This window comes from Bos javanicus, chromosome 19, assembly GCF_032452875.1.
Source record: "Bos javanicus breed banteng chromosome 19, ARS-OSU_banteng_1.0, whole genome shotgun sequence".
NCBI classification, from domain to species: domain Eukaryota; kingdom Metazoa; phylum Chordata; class Mammalia; order Artiodactyla; family Bovidae; genus Bos; species Bos javanicus.
In genome coordinates, this window is record NC_083886.1 from 39,126,394 (window position 1) to 39,145,566 (window position 19,173).

General features: G+C 46.7%; 1 protein-coding gene across 3 annotated transcripts in view; it reads left to right on the forward strand.

Annotated features, from left to right (window-relative positions):
* The first annotated feature begins 743 nt into the window (after window positions 1-743).
* Window positions 744-19,173, forward strand: part of TTLL6 (tubulin tyrosine ligase like 6) — a 45,518-nt gene continuing 27,088 nt past the window's right edge. For 2 of the 3 annotated variants that reach the window (XM_061391477.1, XM_061391478.1), the window contains exons 1-7: window positions 744-8,370; window positions 9,234-9,272; window positions 10,195-10,313; window positions 10,450-10,580; window positions 12,164-12,320; window positions 13,095-13,238; window positions 13,860-13,945. In XM_061391477.1, coding sequence (XP_061247461.1) covers window positions 8,193-8,370; window positions 9,234-9,272; window positions 10,195-10,313; window positions 10,450-10,580; window positions 12,164-12,320; window positions 13,095-13,238; window positions 13,860-13,945 — 854 coding nt within the window. In that variant the 5' untranslated portion in view covers window positions 744-8,192. Of the gene's footprint in view, window positions 8,371-9,231; window positions 9,273-10,194; window positions 10,314-10,449; window positions 10,581-12,163; window positions 12,321-13,094; window positions 13,239-13,859; window positions 13,946-19,173 lie in introns of those variants that run through there. The other variant, XM_061391479.1, reaches the window with a different exon arrangement.

The following is a 19,173-nucleotide window of genomic DNA, read 5'->3' on the forward strand; positions in this document are numbered from 1 at the left end:
TACAGAAAGACACTCTGTTTCTCGTGGCAGCGCAGCCCCCTGCAAATAACCTACCTCCTTTCCAGCCCTCTGCAAATAACCTACCTCCTTTCCAGCCCTCTGCAAATAACCTCGGAGAAGGCAATGGCAACCCACTCCAGTATTCTTGCCTGGAAAATCCCATGGGCAGAGGAGCCTGGTAGGCTGCAGTCCATGGGGTCGCTAAGAGTCGGAAACGACTGAGCTACTTCACTTTCACTTTCATGCATTGGAGAAGGAAATGGCAACCCACTCCAGTGTTCTTGCCTGGAGAATCCCAGGGACAGGGGAGCCTGGTGGGCTGCCGTCTGTGGGGTCACACAGAGTCAGACACGACTGAAACGACTTAGCAGCAGCAGCAGCAGCAGCAAATAACCTATCTCCTTTTTCTTTCACTTCTAGGCGTTATTTCTCACCTTCCTGAAGGAAAACCCTTCTAGGCTTGAGGAAAATTCTTTGGGACTTGAACCCTAGGGAAAAACGTAACATATTTATTAATAGGAATGAACGTGGGAAGGGAGTTAACAGTTTACTAAACCCTAGTATGTGCTAGGCACTTAAGTTATTTATTGTGTATACCAGTGCCACAATTACATTTTCATTTTACAATAGCCCTTATTTTGAACCAAACATTAAGAGCTTTAGATATATTAACTCACGTAATCTTTAAAGCAACCTCATGAGGTGAATATTATTTTCATTTTACCTACGAGGGAACTGAGGTACAGAGAGACTCACTCATCCACAGTCACGCTTCTGTTATAGTAAGTGGTAGAGGTGGGGTTTGGATCCAGAACCAATCTGTCTTTGCTAGTTGCTGCTGCTAAGTCGCTTCAGTCATGTCCGACTGCGTAATGTGGAGAAAATGACTGGGTATGAGCCTGCCTGAAAATTGCATCTTCCAGTCTTGCAGAATGCCTTGATTTCTAGCAGAATAAAAGATGGCATCTGAGTCAGCAAGTTTCTTGTTCGCAGGGAACGTGGCCAGTTATTCTCAGCACTTATTGGCAAAACCCTTGAATAGTTGAGTGCCTCCCTTGTTAGTCTGGGTTTTGCTAAGGGTCCCTTCAGGCCCTGTGCTGAAATTCAAAGGGTGGATAGAATGAAAAGCCAAAAGACCATAGTGAAAGTGAAAGTCTCTCAGTCGTGTCCAACTCTTTGTGACCCCATGGACTATACAGTCCATGGAATTCTTCAGGCCAGAATACTGAAGTGGATAGCCGTTCCCTTCTCCAAGGGGTCTTCCCAACCCCGGATTGAACCCAGGTCTCCTACATTGCAGGCAGAGTCTTTACCAGTTGAGGCACCAGGGAAGCCCTTGCTTTCTGAAGTCATAGTTTTATGCTAAAATATAGACCAAATAGTGCTCAAATTGACTCTGGTAACAAGAGGCAGAAAAAATAACCTTGCTAGAGTAGGGGAAGGAGTGGAGGACCATAGTAGGCATTTTATTTTATCCTGCCCGCTTCAAAGTTCAAAGCACTTTCCTGGATATTAATCTTAGTGGTGATTCTGTAATGACAGAAAAGATAGGAAATGAGGGAGAATATAAGCACTGGCTTCTAAATATGATATCCTATGTCAAAGAGGCAAAGCTAAAAGCAAGATCCAGAGATCTTACTCCATATCTTTTTTGCCCTATCTACTTCTATCTTTTCTAATAGCTAGCAGAGGCGTTCTATGCTTCTGGTAGGGGAATGAGGACTAAAAGATGAAAAGGTGAGTGGAGTGCAGGAAAACCTATTATTTGGAAGAAGAGAAGGAAATCACAGGCAGACACAGTAGGAAAACTCTTCAGTGCTGAATGAATTCCTACAGACCAAAAGAAAAGCCTAGGTTGTGAAGGTCAGGGTTAAAAAAACTAGGCTAACATTTGAAACACTTAACAACCAAATGATTCTTTCCTCCCTTTTACAGACCCCCATATTAATCCCTGGTAGCTCAGCTGGTAAAGAATCTGCCTGAAATGTAGGAGACCCCAGTTCGATTCCTAGGTTGGGAAGATTCTCTGCAGAAGGGATAGGCTACCCATTCCTGTATTCTCAGGCTTCCCTGGTGGCTCAGACAGTAAAGAATCTGCCTGCAATGCGGGAAACCTGAGTTCAATCTCTGGGTTGGGAAGATCCCCTGGAGGAGGGCATGGCAACCCAGTCTAGTATTCTTGCCTGGGGAATCCCCATGGACAGAGGAGCCTTGCAGGTTGCAGTCTATGTTGCAGAGTCGGACATGACTGAGCAACTAAACATATTAATTCAGCCTAGCAAAGGAAAGCACTAAACATTTCCCACCCTTCTGTAGCACCTCTCGGGCCAAGAGTAGTCAACATGTGTAGTCTTTGAGAAGTGGAAATGGGTCTCTCCAAGTAACCTGCGTTGTGTTTGCTTGCGTGGAGCTCTCCCGGTGCTCATCCCCTCCCCCTGGTGGCCAATGGAAGTCATTTTCATGCTGTCACTAGGCTTTGGTTGGCAACCTCTGCTTGGAAGATCCCAAGATCAAATCCCATACCAAAATGCAAACAGGGTTTTTTCCCACTGTCTTAACTATTTTACTTAGGAAGGGGAATTGACTGTGTCTTGTGTCATCAAGAAGAACTGAAGATGATATTTGCTATGTTTGCTACATATATTTGTGCAGCATAGTATGTATGTTGTTTTTGCTTTAACTCCCTAAGTCCCTTGGTCTATATTGCCTGCCCACTGACTGGCATAATGGAAAGCTATGTAGAAGGGCAGGAAGCTGGGGCTTTGATCCTGGCTCTGCTGACTTCTCTCTGGCTTTCTACAAGTTGTCCCTGTCCGCTAGCTGGGAGGGGGATTTCAAAACCTCTAAGAAGCAAACAGGCTGAACTGGACAATTTCCAAGGTTCCTCCCCACTGTAATATTCAGGAATCCCACTGGAACATGCTCTAATTACACTCAAATAAGAGCCCTGGTACAGTGTGGACACTGGCGAAAAGAAGGGAAAGAAACAGAGTAAAAATACATACACAGTAGGAACAATAGGGCTGGTCTCAGATTATGTCAGATCTGGGGAGATCCAGGCCCCTTGTTGGAAGTGGGGATTTAGAAGTATTTGGCTTAAAGGAAAATGGTGTGGGACCAGCTGATTCTTAAGAGGCTAACATCACTAGACTGCTTCTGGGAGCTAGGAAATCAGTCGCTTCACTTTATGGTTATGGTCGTTTACGGGTGATTGGCAGAGGGGAAAAGGCAGTGGATGAAGAGTAGAGGAGAGACAGGATATGGGGTCAGATGAATATGAATATAGCTTCTAATCCCAGGTCTGCCTCTTACCCTCTCTGTGTTTCAGCCTTCTCATCTGTAGTAGAAGTAAGAGAGTATCTATGGTATGATATTATGAGGATGAGATGAGACAGTATGTATGTAAAGTGCTTTAGTATAATTAATACCTGTTATACTTGGTAAGTATAATTAATACCTGTTATACTTGGTAAGTGGGCTTCCCAGGTGGTGCTAGTGGTAAAGAATCTGCCTGCCAACGCAGGAGACGTAAGAGACATGGGTTTGATCTCTGGGTTGGGAAGACCCCCTGGAGGGGGGCATGGCAACCCACTCCTAGAGAATCCCACAAACAGAGGAGCCTGGTGGGCTATACAGTCCATAGGGTCACACAGAGTCTCACAGGACTGAAGCGACTTAGCACGCATGCATGCTAAGTAGTCTAGGTAAGTAGGTTGTAAATAGTATTTACTATTATAGTGAATGAAACTGTTTTAAATGCCTTCCGTATGAAAGGATGCAAAGTCAATGCTTAAAAAAAGTTATTTTTTATGCTCACACAACATTTCTATTATATAGATGAGGAAAAGGAACCTTAGAAAGGTGAGACTAGTTCCTGCGTTTATTCATCCTTCCAGTCCATTCATTCAAGAAGCATAGGGATCTCTGTTATGTGTCAGACACTGTGGCAAGAGTTGAGAATTCACAATAGCCTCTTCCATCAGAGAAGTCACAGTCCAGGGCCACACAGCTGAGAATGATAGCAAATAGTGAGCACCTGCTTATGTGCCAGGCACTCTCCTAAGCAGACTGTATTAACTCAAACGAATTACTACATTTAATTCTCATGGCTGGGGTACACCATTTTACAGCTGAGGAAGCTAAGGCAGAGAGCTGTTATGATAAGTAAATTGCCTGAGACCACACGCCTAGGAAGTGGCAAAGCATGGACTTAAATCTAGGCAGATAGACTCCAGAATCTTGAGTTTTTAGCCACTTGCGCACAGCTGCCTCTTAGTAAGTGGTTTAAAGCCACATCCCTGACTGCACAGGCCCTTTGTTGTTGTTGCCAGTTACTCAGTGCGACCCCGTGGACTGCAGCATGCCAGGCTTCCCTGTCTTTCACCATCTCCCGGACCTTGCTCAAACTCATGTCCACTGAATCGGTGATGCCATCCAACCATCCCATCCTCTGTCATCCCCTTTTCCTCCTGCCTTCAGTCTTTCCCAGCATCAGGGTCTTTTCTAATGAGTCAGTTCTTCTCATGTGGCTGAAGTATTGGAGCTTCAGCATCAGGCACAGGCCCTTCCACTGGGATATAAGTACCGTATTTCAGGATGCCAGCAGCAGCCCCCCTCCCTTCTTTGCATTCTCCTTAACCTTGTTCTTTGAATCTGTGGCCTCACCTCTTTTGATTTCTCAAGGCTACCAGATTGCTTCTGACCAAATTTTAAGACAGAAGAGTAGGTAGGAACCCCCAGGTTAACAGGGAGTAGTTGCTGAGACTGGGAAAGAAAAGTTGAGATCTGCTAGCAGAGTCTGAGTAAATTCAGATGTCTGTGGGGTCAGACGTGGAGCCTAAATGAAAGAGCAGTGATCTGGGGCATACAAAAGTGTTTCCTCTCTCTCTTAATGCTGCTAAATGGAAAACAATAACATGAGGGTAACTGTCACTTGGCCCCTGAATCAGGGAGACAACAGGGAATGATAGGGACTGAGGCAGACTGGTAAATGTCTAGAGAGGGAGCCATTGCTCTGTTCTGGTTGATTGCTGGTCTGAAGCTATGGGGACCTCCTTTTCTGAAAGGAATGGACATCTAGATTTTTATGACAGATCTACATTTCCCAGTTATTGGCAGCTACTTCTTTTTTACATCTCTAACAGTGATGACCACCACTGTGGGGCAAGTAAACATTTCTGTAGGCTAGATTCAGGAGGCAAACCCTGGTGACAAATGTTGAGTGAGCTGTTCTCTTTTAGGGGCTGGAGAGAAGCCAAAAGGATTTAGCCTTGGGTATGAAACAGGAAGAAGAGGGCTGAGGAAGAGAAAGCTCCCAAAGACAAAGCGAAAATAGTCACATGTGGCAATGGCTGTTGTCTGCTGTCTTGCATCTGTCTCGGGTGCCTTCCAAGTGTGTCTCATGTAGCCTAGTTTACAGAGGAAGGTGGGCAAGTCTGCCATGATGAACCCACAGAACTACACAAGCTCTGTCCCTTCCTTGCCTTCTGTGCCCGAGGCTCTCTTGTGCAAGAGTAAACAGAATTTGACTGGCTTTTTTTTTTTAGGGGGGGTTGTTGTTGTTCTCTTTGAGGCAGACAAATACAAGCAACCATGACTTGTTTTTACCACTTGGGCAAGGATTTGAAAAAGGGCAAAGACAACTTGCAACTCCAGAGGCCAGATTCAGGGTCAGTTTTCCCTCCTCAAGTTAACATTAACCTTTAGGTAAACGGAGCCACTCCTCCTAGAGGGCTTGGTAAACAGGAGCCATTGTGGAGGCCAGGGGAGGGGAGCCGGCCGTTTACCTGGCAGGAAGCGAGCAGTCCAAGGTCAAGATTTCATGTACTGCAGTCCTCTTGAACTTTTCCAAGAATATGCCTGTTCACTGAGAAAAACTGACGCACAACGCCCAGGTTTCATCCGTTAATTGCACTGAGTGCAGCCTTTCTCCCCTTGCTCAGGGCAGGCGTCACCACAGATGGCTTGGCTGTGAGGAACAGCCCTCTTCAGCAAGAGAGAGAAACCAGGGGCAGTTCTTGGCCACTTAAGAGCTCTGCTGTTCCTCTCAGTGGTGGCTACGAGCATTCAGTGAGATGGTGTATGTGAAAATTCTTTGGAAAACCTAAGGAATTATGTCCATGTAGGGTTTTATTATTAAATTATTCATAGGTAGCCTCTGAATTAGAGCACCCTCCCCCATCTTGGTTTGAAAAAGAAATGGAGAGTGGTGGCAGGGTATCATAATGTTAAATAAAACACGGCTGTAAGGTATCGAAGTTGTCTAGAATTAGCAAGGTTGGGTATAGAGGGGAGGTGATTCCCAAGAGGCTGTGTGACTCTGCTGAGCCTGCTGTAATTGCATGCTGCTGGTGGTAGCTGAAATTGTTGGAACCCCTCTGGGAAATAACATGGCGATATAAATAAATAAATAAAATATCAGAGGCTACATAATTTCCATATCCATTAATTTAGTAATTCTGGTTCTGGATAAATATCTTAAGACTATAATCCTAAAGAAATAAAGGCTCTTCTATACATGAAAGTGTGCATTTTAGAGCTATTTATATAATAGCAGAATTGAAAGCAACTTTCATTGCCAATAACTGCATTTAATTGCAACGGCTGGTTAAATTCAGACACATTCCTTCAGTGGGATATTATTACACAATGATGAAAAGCTAGAACTATGTAAACTTTGCCACAACCAAAAGAATGGTTATGATATGATAGTAAGGGACAAAAAGCAGATCAAATGTTGTTTATTATATAATTATAATTATATAAGACTTAATTATATAAGACATATGTAAGACTTATATAATTATATAAGACTAACGATAATTAGAATTTTAGAATAAAAAGGAATATACAAGGGACTTCCCTCTGGTCCAGTCGCTAAGACTTTGCCTTCCAATGCAGAAGACACAGGTTTGATCCCTGGGCCAGGAACTAAGATTTCACGTGCCTTGTGGCCAAAAACCAAAACATAAAACAGAAGCGGTTTTGTAACAAACTCAATAAAGACTTTTTAAATTGTCCACATTAAAAAAAAGAGAATGCACGAAAAGGCCAAAGTTGCTCTGTTAGTTACAGGTGGCTTCCCACCTTGCCCTTTTCTGAGCTTCCTTTAATGTTATAACATTAACAGTATTTCAATGATAATAATAAATTAGAATAAATTGTAGTAAAGATATTAACCATTTTTTAAAAGCCAAGGAGTTTTGAGGAAAGAATAGGGTAATTAGCAAGAGGACTATTGGCATCAAATCAGAGGGATTAAAATAATGAAGAGGTTGGTGGGGTTTGGGGAGGTGAGGAGAATGTACCAGAAATCTGGTTTTATGGTCAAGGAAGCCTCAGATGTGAAGGGGATATGAATCAGTTCATTGGGCCTGGGCAGTTCTAGCTACCCAAAGGCAGACTAAACACATTCCTAAGGATTAGTGAAGCAAGGGCATTAAAATCCACGTCGAAAAACTTGATTTTGAAATTTCAAGCAAGCATCAAGGAAGTCATCATGGAGGTGGGGTTAGGAGATGAAAACTTTGCTGGACTTCCTTGTAGGTATTTTATTATTTTGTCTTGCTTTTATTTTGAATTGGATGGTGAGGGAGACACTGTAGCCTCTTCTGTGGTTGAAGTCTCTGAAGGGTTGCATCTGACCCTGGGCTGGAGTCTTGCTCAGTCAGCTACAAGTCAGTCCTGCATTTGTGAATGTCAGTTGCATGCGGGATGTTTGGTGCAGTGCCTGAATAGTTAACAGACCTCCTCAAAGCACCCCGTCTACAACCATGGGGACCAACTCCCTCAGCTAGGGAGGCTCAGGGCTCAGTTCTGAGGCTGTCTCCAGACACTCAGTTTAATAAGACTGTTTACCTGGTGCCGGGCATAGCATCTCAGCTTGCTATGATGCTGAAAACCCCAGGAGGGAAAAAACCAAGGCCAGAGTTGGCTGAGTGAGTCCCCAAGGTCATAGTCATGGCAAAAGGTGGAATCAGCTCCTTGCTGGAGCTTGCACGAACCGTGGAGGTGAGGTAGCATTTCATGCACTGCAACCTGTTGTCTGGTTCTGAGTGCTGGCCCACCGCCCACATGAGCAAGGGAGGGGGTCCCCCTGCAGGTGGATCTGAGTAACTGCCATTCTGTTTGCCCTCTCTCCAGGGTAGAGGCGGGGGCAGTATTTCCCCCGAGCCTCCTCGCAGGCAGGGGAGATGCTCCAGTGCCTACCTTTGGAAGAAGAGGAAGGGACAGACTCAGAAGAGAAAGAGGATGGTTCTATAGAAGATTCTAAAGAAATCATCACCATGGCTTTTGTGAGAGAGAACATTGGGGCGCAAAGGGGGCTTCAGAGTGCCCATCAGCAAGGCAAGAAGAAGAGGAAGAAAAAGAGGTTAGGATTGCAAGATGGGGAATGGGGATCCATGTTGGGAAAAGCAGGAGGGACCTGGAGGGGAGGGGGCCTCAGCTGCGAAGGAGTAGGTAAAGGAGAAACTGTGGAGTAAGTCACACCATTTTTGGTTCATATAAAAAAGAACCTACTTTTGATTATCTGTTTTATAGAATCAAATAATGGTGTGTGTAATCTAAAACCACACCTGTCCTCATCTTTATTCTGTTGTTAGAATGCCTTTTGAAAAACTGTGTGGGGAGAGACGATTTCCTCATTTTAAGAGAGCACTTATTGTCTTGGGGATTCAGTATACTTTAAATGTAACAGAACCACATTGATTTCTTAGGATCTGACTGTGGCTTCTGTATTCCAGTTCTTATTTAATATTTTGCCATACCCTACTCCATTCTTGGTGAGGGGGGAATGAATCACTCCTCAGACTGATTGATATCTGACATCTTATCTGCTTTCTAACTCATAGCTTCCCTTAATCGGGGGCAATAGGAGGGAGACCATTAAATATTTTGGCCAAAAAGATGTTCGCTTCCTATTCCTGATGGGCCACTGGAATTAGAGGATTGAGGAGTGATGATGTTAATGTGAAGCTTCAAAATCAGCGATAATCACAATACAGAGTTTCTAGCTCATAGGCAGAGCAACAGTACTCTGCACCCATGTTTCCCGTCACTCTGCAGCTACAGGGGTGTGTGTCCCTGGTAACAGGGATGGTCAAAGCAGGCTCAGTGTGGCCACTGAGAGTTCACTCAGCTCCCATGGGGCTGGATGTTTTTGCATGCAGTCACTTGTTCTGGCAAGTGTGTCTGTCTCTGTCTTGGTGCTTTCCCCTTTCTCTTTTCCAGATGATTGGTGATCAATCTATCCAGCTGCCGATATGAGAGTGGTGAGCATCTGCCCTCAACGCATCCACCATGGGGACCCCACCAGATTCCCCCAAAGAGTTGGGAAGGGTCACTCACATATTCCTGAGGACAGGAAAGGGGTTCTAATTGTGTTCTTTGCATCTCCCAGTCCAATGAACTATTTGAGAAGGTTGGGTATCTCATTCCAAGAAAATACGAGTTTTGATCTCAGTGGTGTGTACTTCCACTATCTATAGTTCCTGTTGATGGTTATTGGGGGATCTGTTGAAGAGCTGGCAGCGATGGCTGCAATCAATGGCTCTTTTTTGGAGCACAAGTTACAAACTGGCAGTCCATGGACGAAAGATGACCTGCAGACCTACTTTGACTGCAGAGCAGAGTGTCATTATTTTCACTTTGAATTTGGGTGCTTTAGGCTGGTCCTGACTCTTTGGGTCACTACAGGCACTTCTTCCTTTCCAGGTCCTTGAAGGTATTTGAATTTGTGTTGGAGTCAGCTCCCAGTTATTAATAGGGACCAGGAAAGAAGGATGTGTGTGGTTTTGAAATACACTGTGTAGTTTTCTTCTGTCAATTTACCTTACTAATTAAGCTTGGTTTTGGCTGATGTTAAGGATTAGTTTATATTCCCTGAATACTCAGTGCTAGTGTTTGGAGGAAAGCCAAGGCCTGCTTCCTGGCAAGGGTGGGTGAAACACTGACCTCAGAAAACCTTTTGTGGTGATCGCTGGGCACAGGCCATGCTCTCCAATAGCTTTTGACTCTCTGTGTTCCTTTCTCGGCAATGGCATGTCCAGATGGGGCAAGATGGCTTCCGGTCCCAAGGAGCCCACTAGTCTGGCTTCCGTGTATAGTCTGGGAGCACCTAGGAACGTAACCTCCCCCTCTCGTGCTTCTTCCCCACTTTCCCCCTTGGGTCTTTCTTCCTCTCCCTCCTGGCAGTGCGTAGGGCCGCCCAACAGTATGGCCTTCGAGAGGGAGGAGAAAATGACGACTGGACTCTCTACTGGACTGACTTCTCAGTGTCACTGGAACGGGTGATGGAAATGAAAAGTTACCAGGTATCTGGGTCGGAGCTGGTCCTCGGTGTAAGCGTGGCATCGACCCTGTGGGGCCCCACTCTTATGACTACCCCAAAGGGGAGCTCCTGGGTGCTCCTCTGGGCCCCATTGTTCACCACTTCGGCTTCCTTTGCAGAAAATCAATCACTTCCCAGGGATGAGTGAAATCTGCCGCAAGGACTTGCTGGCCAGGAATATGAGCCGCATGTTGAAGATGTTCCCGAAAGATTTCCACTTTTTCCCGAGGACCTGGTGTCTTCCTGCTGAGTGAGTGCCCCTTTCTCCACTCCCCACCCCCAGTTTACATTTTCCTCTTGCCCCTAACCCTGGTTACTACTTTCCCTTCCCATGGGATCTTCCATTTCTCTCGCTTCAGGAAGAGAAGGGATAAAGGGTGTGTCAAAGGTTGAGAAAACACAAGGCTCTGCCCGTAAAATTAGATGACATTTAGGGGCTGGGTGCCTTGGAGCCTGTGCCCACAGTTGGGTTGAGAGTTTGTTCTCACCTTGAAAGCTGTTAATTTTGAACTTGTTCCAGTCCTTTCACTGTGCAGTTTCTGAATTTTTGAGGCCTTCGAGCACTTCTGGAGGGAGTGAGGTGATAGTTAGAGCCCTCTAACCATTAGGAGCAGGGAGGGATGCCTGACCTCTGACCCATGGCAGGACATGGCAGTCAGCCTTTTCCCATCTCTGTCTTACTATATCCATCTGGACATCCATTCCTGGTACATAAAGTACTCTGGACCACACCGCTGAGAAGCAGGAGAAATGTGAGGTGACATGAGCATGACCTGGGTACAGTCCGGTGTCTGGATGAGGTGGGGAGGTGGGGGTACAGAAGCATTGCCATCAGAATGATGTTCATAGGGCAGGGGCCCCACAGGAGTCCCACTGTCCCTGCTCCACTGAGTGCTTTCCCAAACCAAGAGCACCAGGGTGCCCAGCCTTTTCAGACTTGTCTAGAACAATTGGCAGAGCTTAGCTGCAACTTAGAAGGAAATGTGTTTGTCATCAGGTCAGCAGGCTCCTCCAGATTTCCTGGCCACTGAGAGACATTGTAGTTACATGACTTTTCCAGTGGCCACAAAGCTCCTTTGAGTTAAATGGAAAACAAGAAGTATTGCAAGGCTGAGATTTAGAATGCTTTAAGTTGGTTGCTTGCTTCTGAGTATACTTTCTTCAAAGTACATTCAAAGATAGCATTTGCCGGACTACCCCAGTGGTCCAGTGATTAAGACTCCACCTTCCAATGCAGGGGGTGCAGGTTCAATCCTGGTTGGGGAACTAAGATCCCAAATGCCATGGGGTGAGGCCAAAAATTAAAATAAAAAGATAGCACTTTCCCTGTCCCTCTAGCTAGAGTGGAGGTGTTACAGAGGAAAAGCTGAAGTCCAGAGCAGGGAAGGAGATCCAAAGTCACGTCATTTGTCAGGGCTTGAGTCAGATTCAGAACTCCACATCTCTTATCTGTAAACTCAAAGCCAAACTGCGTGGATCACAGTTACTTTTATGGGAAGTGAGGCATGTACCAACACCTTGCCTGCACTGTGTCATGTATGAGATAACTGCCATTGTCCACATTGTGTAGATGAGGGAACTGAGGTTTAGTGAGATCAAGTCCATGCAAAGGGCCACACTGCTGGTGAGTGATGTTGCCTGGGTTTAAATCCAGCTCTGATCTCCCTCCAGAGCCCATCCACTCTCCACTGTGTGTGCTCCACTATCTCTCCAGATCTCTGGGCATCTGTCTGTCAATTCCAGGGTTTTTGTAGCTTTTTTTAAAAAAATAAAGAGCTTTCATTTTCGCTGATCCCCAGCTAAAGGTGTCTCATTCCCTCCCTGCTCTGGTAGCTGGGGAGATTTGCAGAACTACAGCAGGTCAAGAAAAAATAAGACTTACATCTGTAAGCCGGATTCGGGCTGCCAAGGGAAAGGTATATTCATCACCCGAACAGTGAAAGAAATCAAACCAGGGGAGGATATGATCTGTCAGCTCTATATCTCAAAGGTACTTCCTCATCATAACTATTTATTTATCATCCATGCACCCTCAGGCTGTAGCTTCACTGTGAAACTAGGGAAGGGAGGGCAGGGAGGGAGTGATGCTGAATCCCATCTTCTGCCTTGTACTTGGTCAGACCAAGCCTTCTGACTGGAGAGGTGACATGTGCCTAGGCCAGCGTGCCCTTGCACCCTTGGAGGTTGGTCTGGCCCTGCCAGGCTGGCCCCTTGCCTCTAACAGCCACTAATCTCTGGAGATCCCACCTCCTCTGGGAGAGAGAAGTAGCTCTGGAGAGATCAGGGCAACCAGCTTTACTCCATGGCTGGAGATAAAGCCCAGTACAGAGAGGGAGCCTTCTAGAAGGTACATGGAAGGGAAGCCTGGCTGGCATTGCCATCAGCATTGCAACTGCATGAGAATTCTGGCAGAAGGGCAACAGTAGTATATGCAGTCCTGGAGGGTGACAACATGTCCTTCATCACAGGACTTCTTCATGTTATTTTGTTTCATTGCCAGGAGAGCTCTTCAAGGTAGTTACTTACTTGTGCCATTCGACAGATCAGGAAACAAAGGCCAGGTGTGGTTTAGTGACTTCCACAGGGTCACGTGATGGATCACAGGGCCCAGGCCCCACATCTCCCTCTCCAGTCCTGGCCCAGGCCACCCTTTTTTAAACACAGGCAACATTGGAGCTGACACCAAACACAAGACAGGGCCCTAATGAGCTTCAGGTCTGGGTTTCTCCTCTGACGCTGTGTGGCTTCTGTTCTCTCCTCCCAGCCCTTTATCATTGACGGGTTCAAGTTCGATTTACGGATTTATGTGCTCATGACATCCTGTGACCCCCTCAGGATTTTTGTGTACAATGAAGGACTGGCACGCTTCGCCACCACCTCTTACTCCCATCCCTGCACAGACAACCTGGTGAGCTCGGGGACACGCTCCCTCCACTTCCTCTTTAAGCTGGTAAAAAACCCCTAGTTACATCTGCATTCCCAAGGCGGGGTGAATGTGGCTGTCACTTGCTGGACTCTCATTTAGTGTGTAACAGGGTGTATCTGTTCTTGGATTTAGCCTTCCCAAGAGCCCTCAGAATAGGGATTATCATCTCCAATTTACAGATGAGGAAACTAAAATCCAGTTATAAGGACAGCAGAACTAGGAAAGTCCAGGACCTTGGGCCAAGGCCCAAGTTCACAGAACTAGGAAGAGGCGAGGATGGGACTCGTGGCCTGACTGCAAAACCACAGTTCCATGGTGCTCAAAAAAACGACATGGGCAAGCCCTTAGTCCTTCCCCCACATCCCTGGCCCCAAGGTTCCTCAGGTCTTCCTCAGCAGAGTGCCACTCAGCCTCCAGAGGAGTGGGAGTGTTATGCTCCAGCTATAGGGTACCCCTTCTTTCTTCCTCCTTTTTGCCAGTATATGTAAGCCCTAAGACATCTTCTTCCTTCTCTTTAATCCCCAGGGCCCATGGGAGGGTGCATTGAGGATGTGGGAGGCTGTGCTTCCTTCTGACCCCACAGACTTGTGTCTCTTTCCCCAGAACGATATCTGCATGCACCTGACTAATTATTCCATTAATAAGCACAGTGCCAATTTCCTTCAAGATGCTCACTCTGGCAGCAAGAGGTAAGGAAGCGGTTCCCCTTCTCTTTTCTTTCCCTGCTGGGCTCAGAGTGGCTCTCTGTGATTCTACTCAAACCCCGTCAGACCCCATCAGTGTTTCCATCTCAGATCATGTGGTCTCAAAAAATATTTCTTTTCCTCTAAACCCAGAACAGACGCCTTAGTCTCTGCCTTCTGGCTGTTAATCATTAAAAGAAGGTCACATTATAAACCCTAGGGGGTTGGGAGGAGGAGAGATAAACATGAACTGTTTCCCTAGCAGGATACACACACACACCAAAACATACTCATATTACAGTTGGCCCTTCTGACATTTTCAGACCAACAGCTATTTATCGACTGCTGGTCTGCCACTGGAGAAGGACCTTCCAGGCCTGGGGTTCCCTGGGGTGTTGCTCCGACAGAGATTCTCAAATGATGTGGCATGGTGTCCTGGTGTGACATGACCTGTGGCTAGCTGGCTAGAAGTTTCCCCAGAAGAATGGGGGGAAATGGGAGGAATGCATGAGTGGCTTTTACATTTTCCCCAGTGGCTTTTACATTTCTATTACCATCTAATCCTGTCTCACTGAGTTTTAAGATGACTAGGCTAAAGGGAGAAGGAAATGGCAACCCACTCCCGTGTTCTTGCCTGGAGAATCCCATGGACGGAGAAGCCTGGTAGGCTGCAGTCCATGGGGTCGCACAGAGTCAGACACGACTGAAGTGACTTGGCAGCAGCAGCAGGCTAAAGGGAGAGGGCAAGGAAGGCCTGTGTGTCAGGGCCCATGTTGGTGCTTTGTGTGCATGTTTTTTTCATTGAATTTTTGCAACACCATGGCAGAGGTGCCATCACCTCCCCTTTGTAGGTGGACAGCTATGAGTTAGGCACCACCTCCATTTTATAGATGAGGAGACTGGGCCTCTGAGAGGTTAAATAAGCTGCCGAAAATTACAGGCTATAAATGCTTGAGCTGGACACAAATGTCAGTCTGTCAGATTCCAAGGTGCATGATCTTTCTCTTGTATCAGGCTTAAAGGACTGATAAATAGAGTCTGTTGGCTTCAGATAATCAGAGAAGCATAGGAAATTTCACAACTCCCTCGGTAGCAGAATTCCACAAAGCAAAAGGAAAATCAGTAGGTTAAGCCTCCTGGAAGGGGACGTGTCGGGTGGATAGAAGGCGATCTCCCCCTTGTCTGAGAGTGCCGACCACCCATCTTGCCCACAGCTCCCTGACCTCCTCTTTGCCCACCTGGTCCTTGGGGACCCACTGGCATTCTGCATTGTTCCATGTTGAACATCGGGGCTCGGTGAGGCCCAGCTTCTAGTCCCTGCTCTGACTCTTGCTGGCTGAGTCGTCTGGAGCAAGTCCCTTCACCTCTGTGAGCCTCTGTTTCTTGGTCTGTAGGATGAGAGCAGTGAGATGCCCTGCCCTGCCCACCTCGTAGGGTCACTCCAAGCCTCACGTGACCTGTGAGAGCGCCCAGACCACTAGCGCTCCTAGTTACTGTGATTTCTCCTTAGTCTAGAGGCGTGTAGTTAAAGGACCACCATCCCCCTCCTCTTATGAGAACAAACACCCCACTAATGGACTTTGGGCCCTCAGACTGTGATGGGCGGTGTGTGTGTGGTGCCAGGACCAAGGTGGGGGTGTAGAGTATTGTTCTGCTGCCTGTATTTTCCTTCCTTCCTTCCTCTTCTTTCTCGTCGCCTCTCTCACCCAGGCCTGGCCTCACTTCTCTGCTCTTGTCCATCCCCCTCCCTGCTGGAGCCCCCTCTCCTACCCGCCCCCTGCAGTCCACCATCCACCCTTTCTCTAGGCCCATCTCTCCTCAGCTGCACCTGGATGTCTGTGTTGCCTTCTGCTCAGCATTTCCCAATGTCTTGCATCCTCTCTCCTCATGTCCACCCCAGCAGTCCAAGCTTCCCCCTCTCTACCTTCTGATTCACAGGATTGGAGAGTTTGGTATCATCTCAGATGTTTCCTTTTTCAGCAAATCATTGAATTCTGAAGTTCCTTCCTTCAAATTTCCCCCAGTCCTTTCCTGTCCACCAGGCCTGACCTTGGTTCAGCCTCTTCCTTGACTATTGCATGACCTCATCACTCTTCTCCTTAGCTCCAGGCACCTCTGCTTAACCTTTCTGTACCTCCGATTTCTCATCTCTGAAATGATGAGATTGGGACATCCCTGGTGGTCCAGTGTCTAAAACTCCGCACTCCCATGCAGGGGGCCTGGGTTCAATCCCTGGTCAGGGAACTAGATCCTAGATGCTTCAACTAAAAGATCTTGAATGCCACATCAAAAGCTCAGCATAGCCAAACGAATAAATAAAATGACATGATAGGGAATTCCCTGGTGGTCCTGTGGTTGGGATTCCGCATTTACACTGCAGGGGGCACATGGGTTTGATCCCTAATCAGTTCACTGATCAGATCCCACAAGCCGTGCAGTGCAGCCCACAAAATAAATACAAATAGATAAATAAAATGATGCAATAAAAACGAATCCTGGCCAGCCAGCCTCAAACAGATTTACCATAAGAACTTATTGAGATGATGTGTATGAATAGGCCTCAAAAACCATAACCCCCATGCAGGTGGCTCCTGTTATTATTATACACTCCATATACTCATTACTTCCACACTCAGGCAACCAGTATGGTTCCCAGGTGCCTAGAGCACCAGTTCAAACTCCTCTAGTCGCTCTATGCTTTGACCAGACCCCATTTCCCACTATTATTACTACAATAATAGTTACCATTTTATTTGTTGGGCACTTGCTGTCTGCCAGACACTGCTCTGAGAAATGTACACACCTCAATACATTTAATCCTCACAATGACACTATTAAGTTGGCATGATTTCCCAAGTTTGCATATTAGGGAACAGGTATAATAATGTTAAGAAACTTGGCCAAGGTTACACAGCTAGAAAGTGGCAGAGCTGGAATTAACTCCTGAGTCTGGTCCTTGCCCTTAACTACTAGTAACACTGCCTGCACCATCCACTCTGTGGTGTTCTCCGAGGATGTTCTTTTGCTCGCTTTTTGATACACAAGCCTTGCTCCTTCCCACTTCTCTGCCTTTGCTCAGCTCCACCTGGAAACATAGGGAAACATCCTTGAAGGCCCTTCTGTCTAACTAAGCTCAGTGTTGCCTTCTCTGACCTGGTCCTAGATGCTGGTCCAGCCACATAACCACTGCAGCGTGGGGGAAACCCATCTTCTCCGTGGGCCTCTGTTTCCTCACTTGTCAGATGGGAGAATTGTCTTCCATCTCTAAGGACAAGCCTGTGGAATCTGAGTCTAATCACCCCAGAAACCTCTCCATCTCTGGACTCCCACCATCCTCCTGGTCAGCATCAACTGTAGCCTGTAACTACTCTGCTTGGAGCACATGTTTGTCCCGTGTACCCAGTTGTACTTAAGTTCCTTGAGGGTTAGTATGGCGCCCTGGCTTTAGAATCTAGGTGTTTCCCATGTTTTAAGGCAGAGTGTTTTCCTTCTCTCCCTCCAATTTGCTTTCACCTCTCTTCATTCTCCTCTTCCTCACCTTTTGAAACCATCTGCTTCTCCTACTGACTGCCCCACCTGCCCTAAACTCCCCCCTTCCTAGCTTGACACCAACCATACCCGCAGTAAATCCCCACCAGACTGCAAACTCAGTAGGAGCAGTGAAGAAGAAAAACTGGAAACTTAGCAGGCCTCCGGGGCAGACACGGGGCCTTCTTCATCTTTCAGGGAGCCTGGCACATAGTTGGTGTGTTAAATTGAATGGACTAACCACTGGGCGTTATGAAATTACACAGTAATGTGGGTTCATTGTGATGTGCCTGAGTCATCAAGAAGAGGTTATGTTATGATTCATAATGTCTATTATAAGATGGTAGAGGAGTATCTAATCTATTTGGGGAATATTTATTTCCCAGTTAGGCAAATTAAACACTTTTTTTTTTTCACTTGAGAGGATTGGCTTCAAGTGATCTGGAAAATTCATTTACGAGCAGCACTTCATCCTGGACAGTGGCAGGTAGAAAGGCGTGCCTCTGTACTGAGTGTCTCTGTTTATCTGTCATCCTATAAGTGCGTCTTTGGTTGTTTCATATGTGTGCTGGCTCCTCAAATGGTCCTTAGGCTTCCCACAGGAGAGGTGCTGCTTTCTCAGGATCCCCTCATCGCATGAATTTTGCACACACAGCAGTGTGTTTGTCGCTCAGTTGTGTCCAACCCTTGGTGACCCCACGGACTATAGCCCGCCAGGCTCCTCTGCCCATGGGATTCTCCAGGCAAGAATACTGGAGTGGGTTGCCATGCCCTCCTCCAGGGAACCTTCCCCACCCAGGGATCAAACCCATGTGTCTTATGTCTCCTGCAGTGGCAGGTGGGTTCTTTACCACTGGAGCCACCAGCAGGCCCTTAGTAAGTGTGCATTGGCTCCACCGACTGGGGTCCAGATCTATGGACTGCTGCTTGAGCTGTATTTCCTGTCTTCTCATTCTTCTCTTTGCTTTTCATTCTCCTGCATCACCCATATTTCCTCCTCCAATGTTTTCACTTCCTACTTCGGCTCTGTGCACACATGTGTGTATGTGAGGGGGCTGGTATCTGTCCCCACCATTGTCTTTTGGACCTGTCAGATTTGTCCTGTCTCTGTACTGCCCAGCTCAGAGCTGACTGGAGCATTTCTTCACAAATTCTCTGCAAGGGGTAGATATTCTCCGATATCTGTGACAGGGGGACCAGCCATCTTGGTTTGCCTGTGACTGAGGGGTTTCCTGGGATGTGGGACTTTAAGCTGTAAAGTCAAGACTATCTGGTTTGCCTGGGACAGTGGGTAACTCTATCTGTGGAAATGCCCTGGGGTTGCCTTTTCCCTCTGGGCTTCCCTTTAGGGGGTTAACATTGAATAAAATTAACAATATTTCTGTGTTTTTAGTGTCCCCAGAATCCCCTCAGATAGTGGAAGTGGAACCCAGATATCAGTGGTCTTAAAAGACTCCTTAACTGCTTCTAATTAACACCAAAGGCTAAGAAACCATTGCTACCAAAGCAACATTGTGATGTGGGGTGTTGGTTTTTACAATTTTTAAAATTCATCCATTCAGCGGGATAGCCAATCCCTGCCCCAGCCCACAGATGTTTCCTCCTGCGGGTCCTCCTGAGCTGACACAGCTATTACCCTGGCTCCTGAGTGTCCCTCCCACTGGCTTTGGGACTTTATCCTCTCTAGAAGTTTCTAGTTTCCAGCA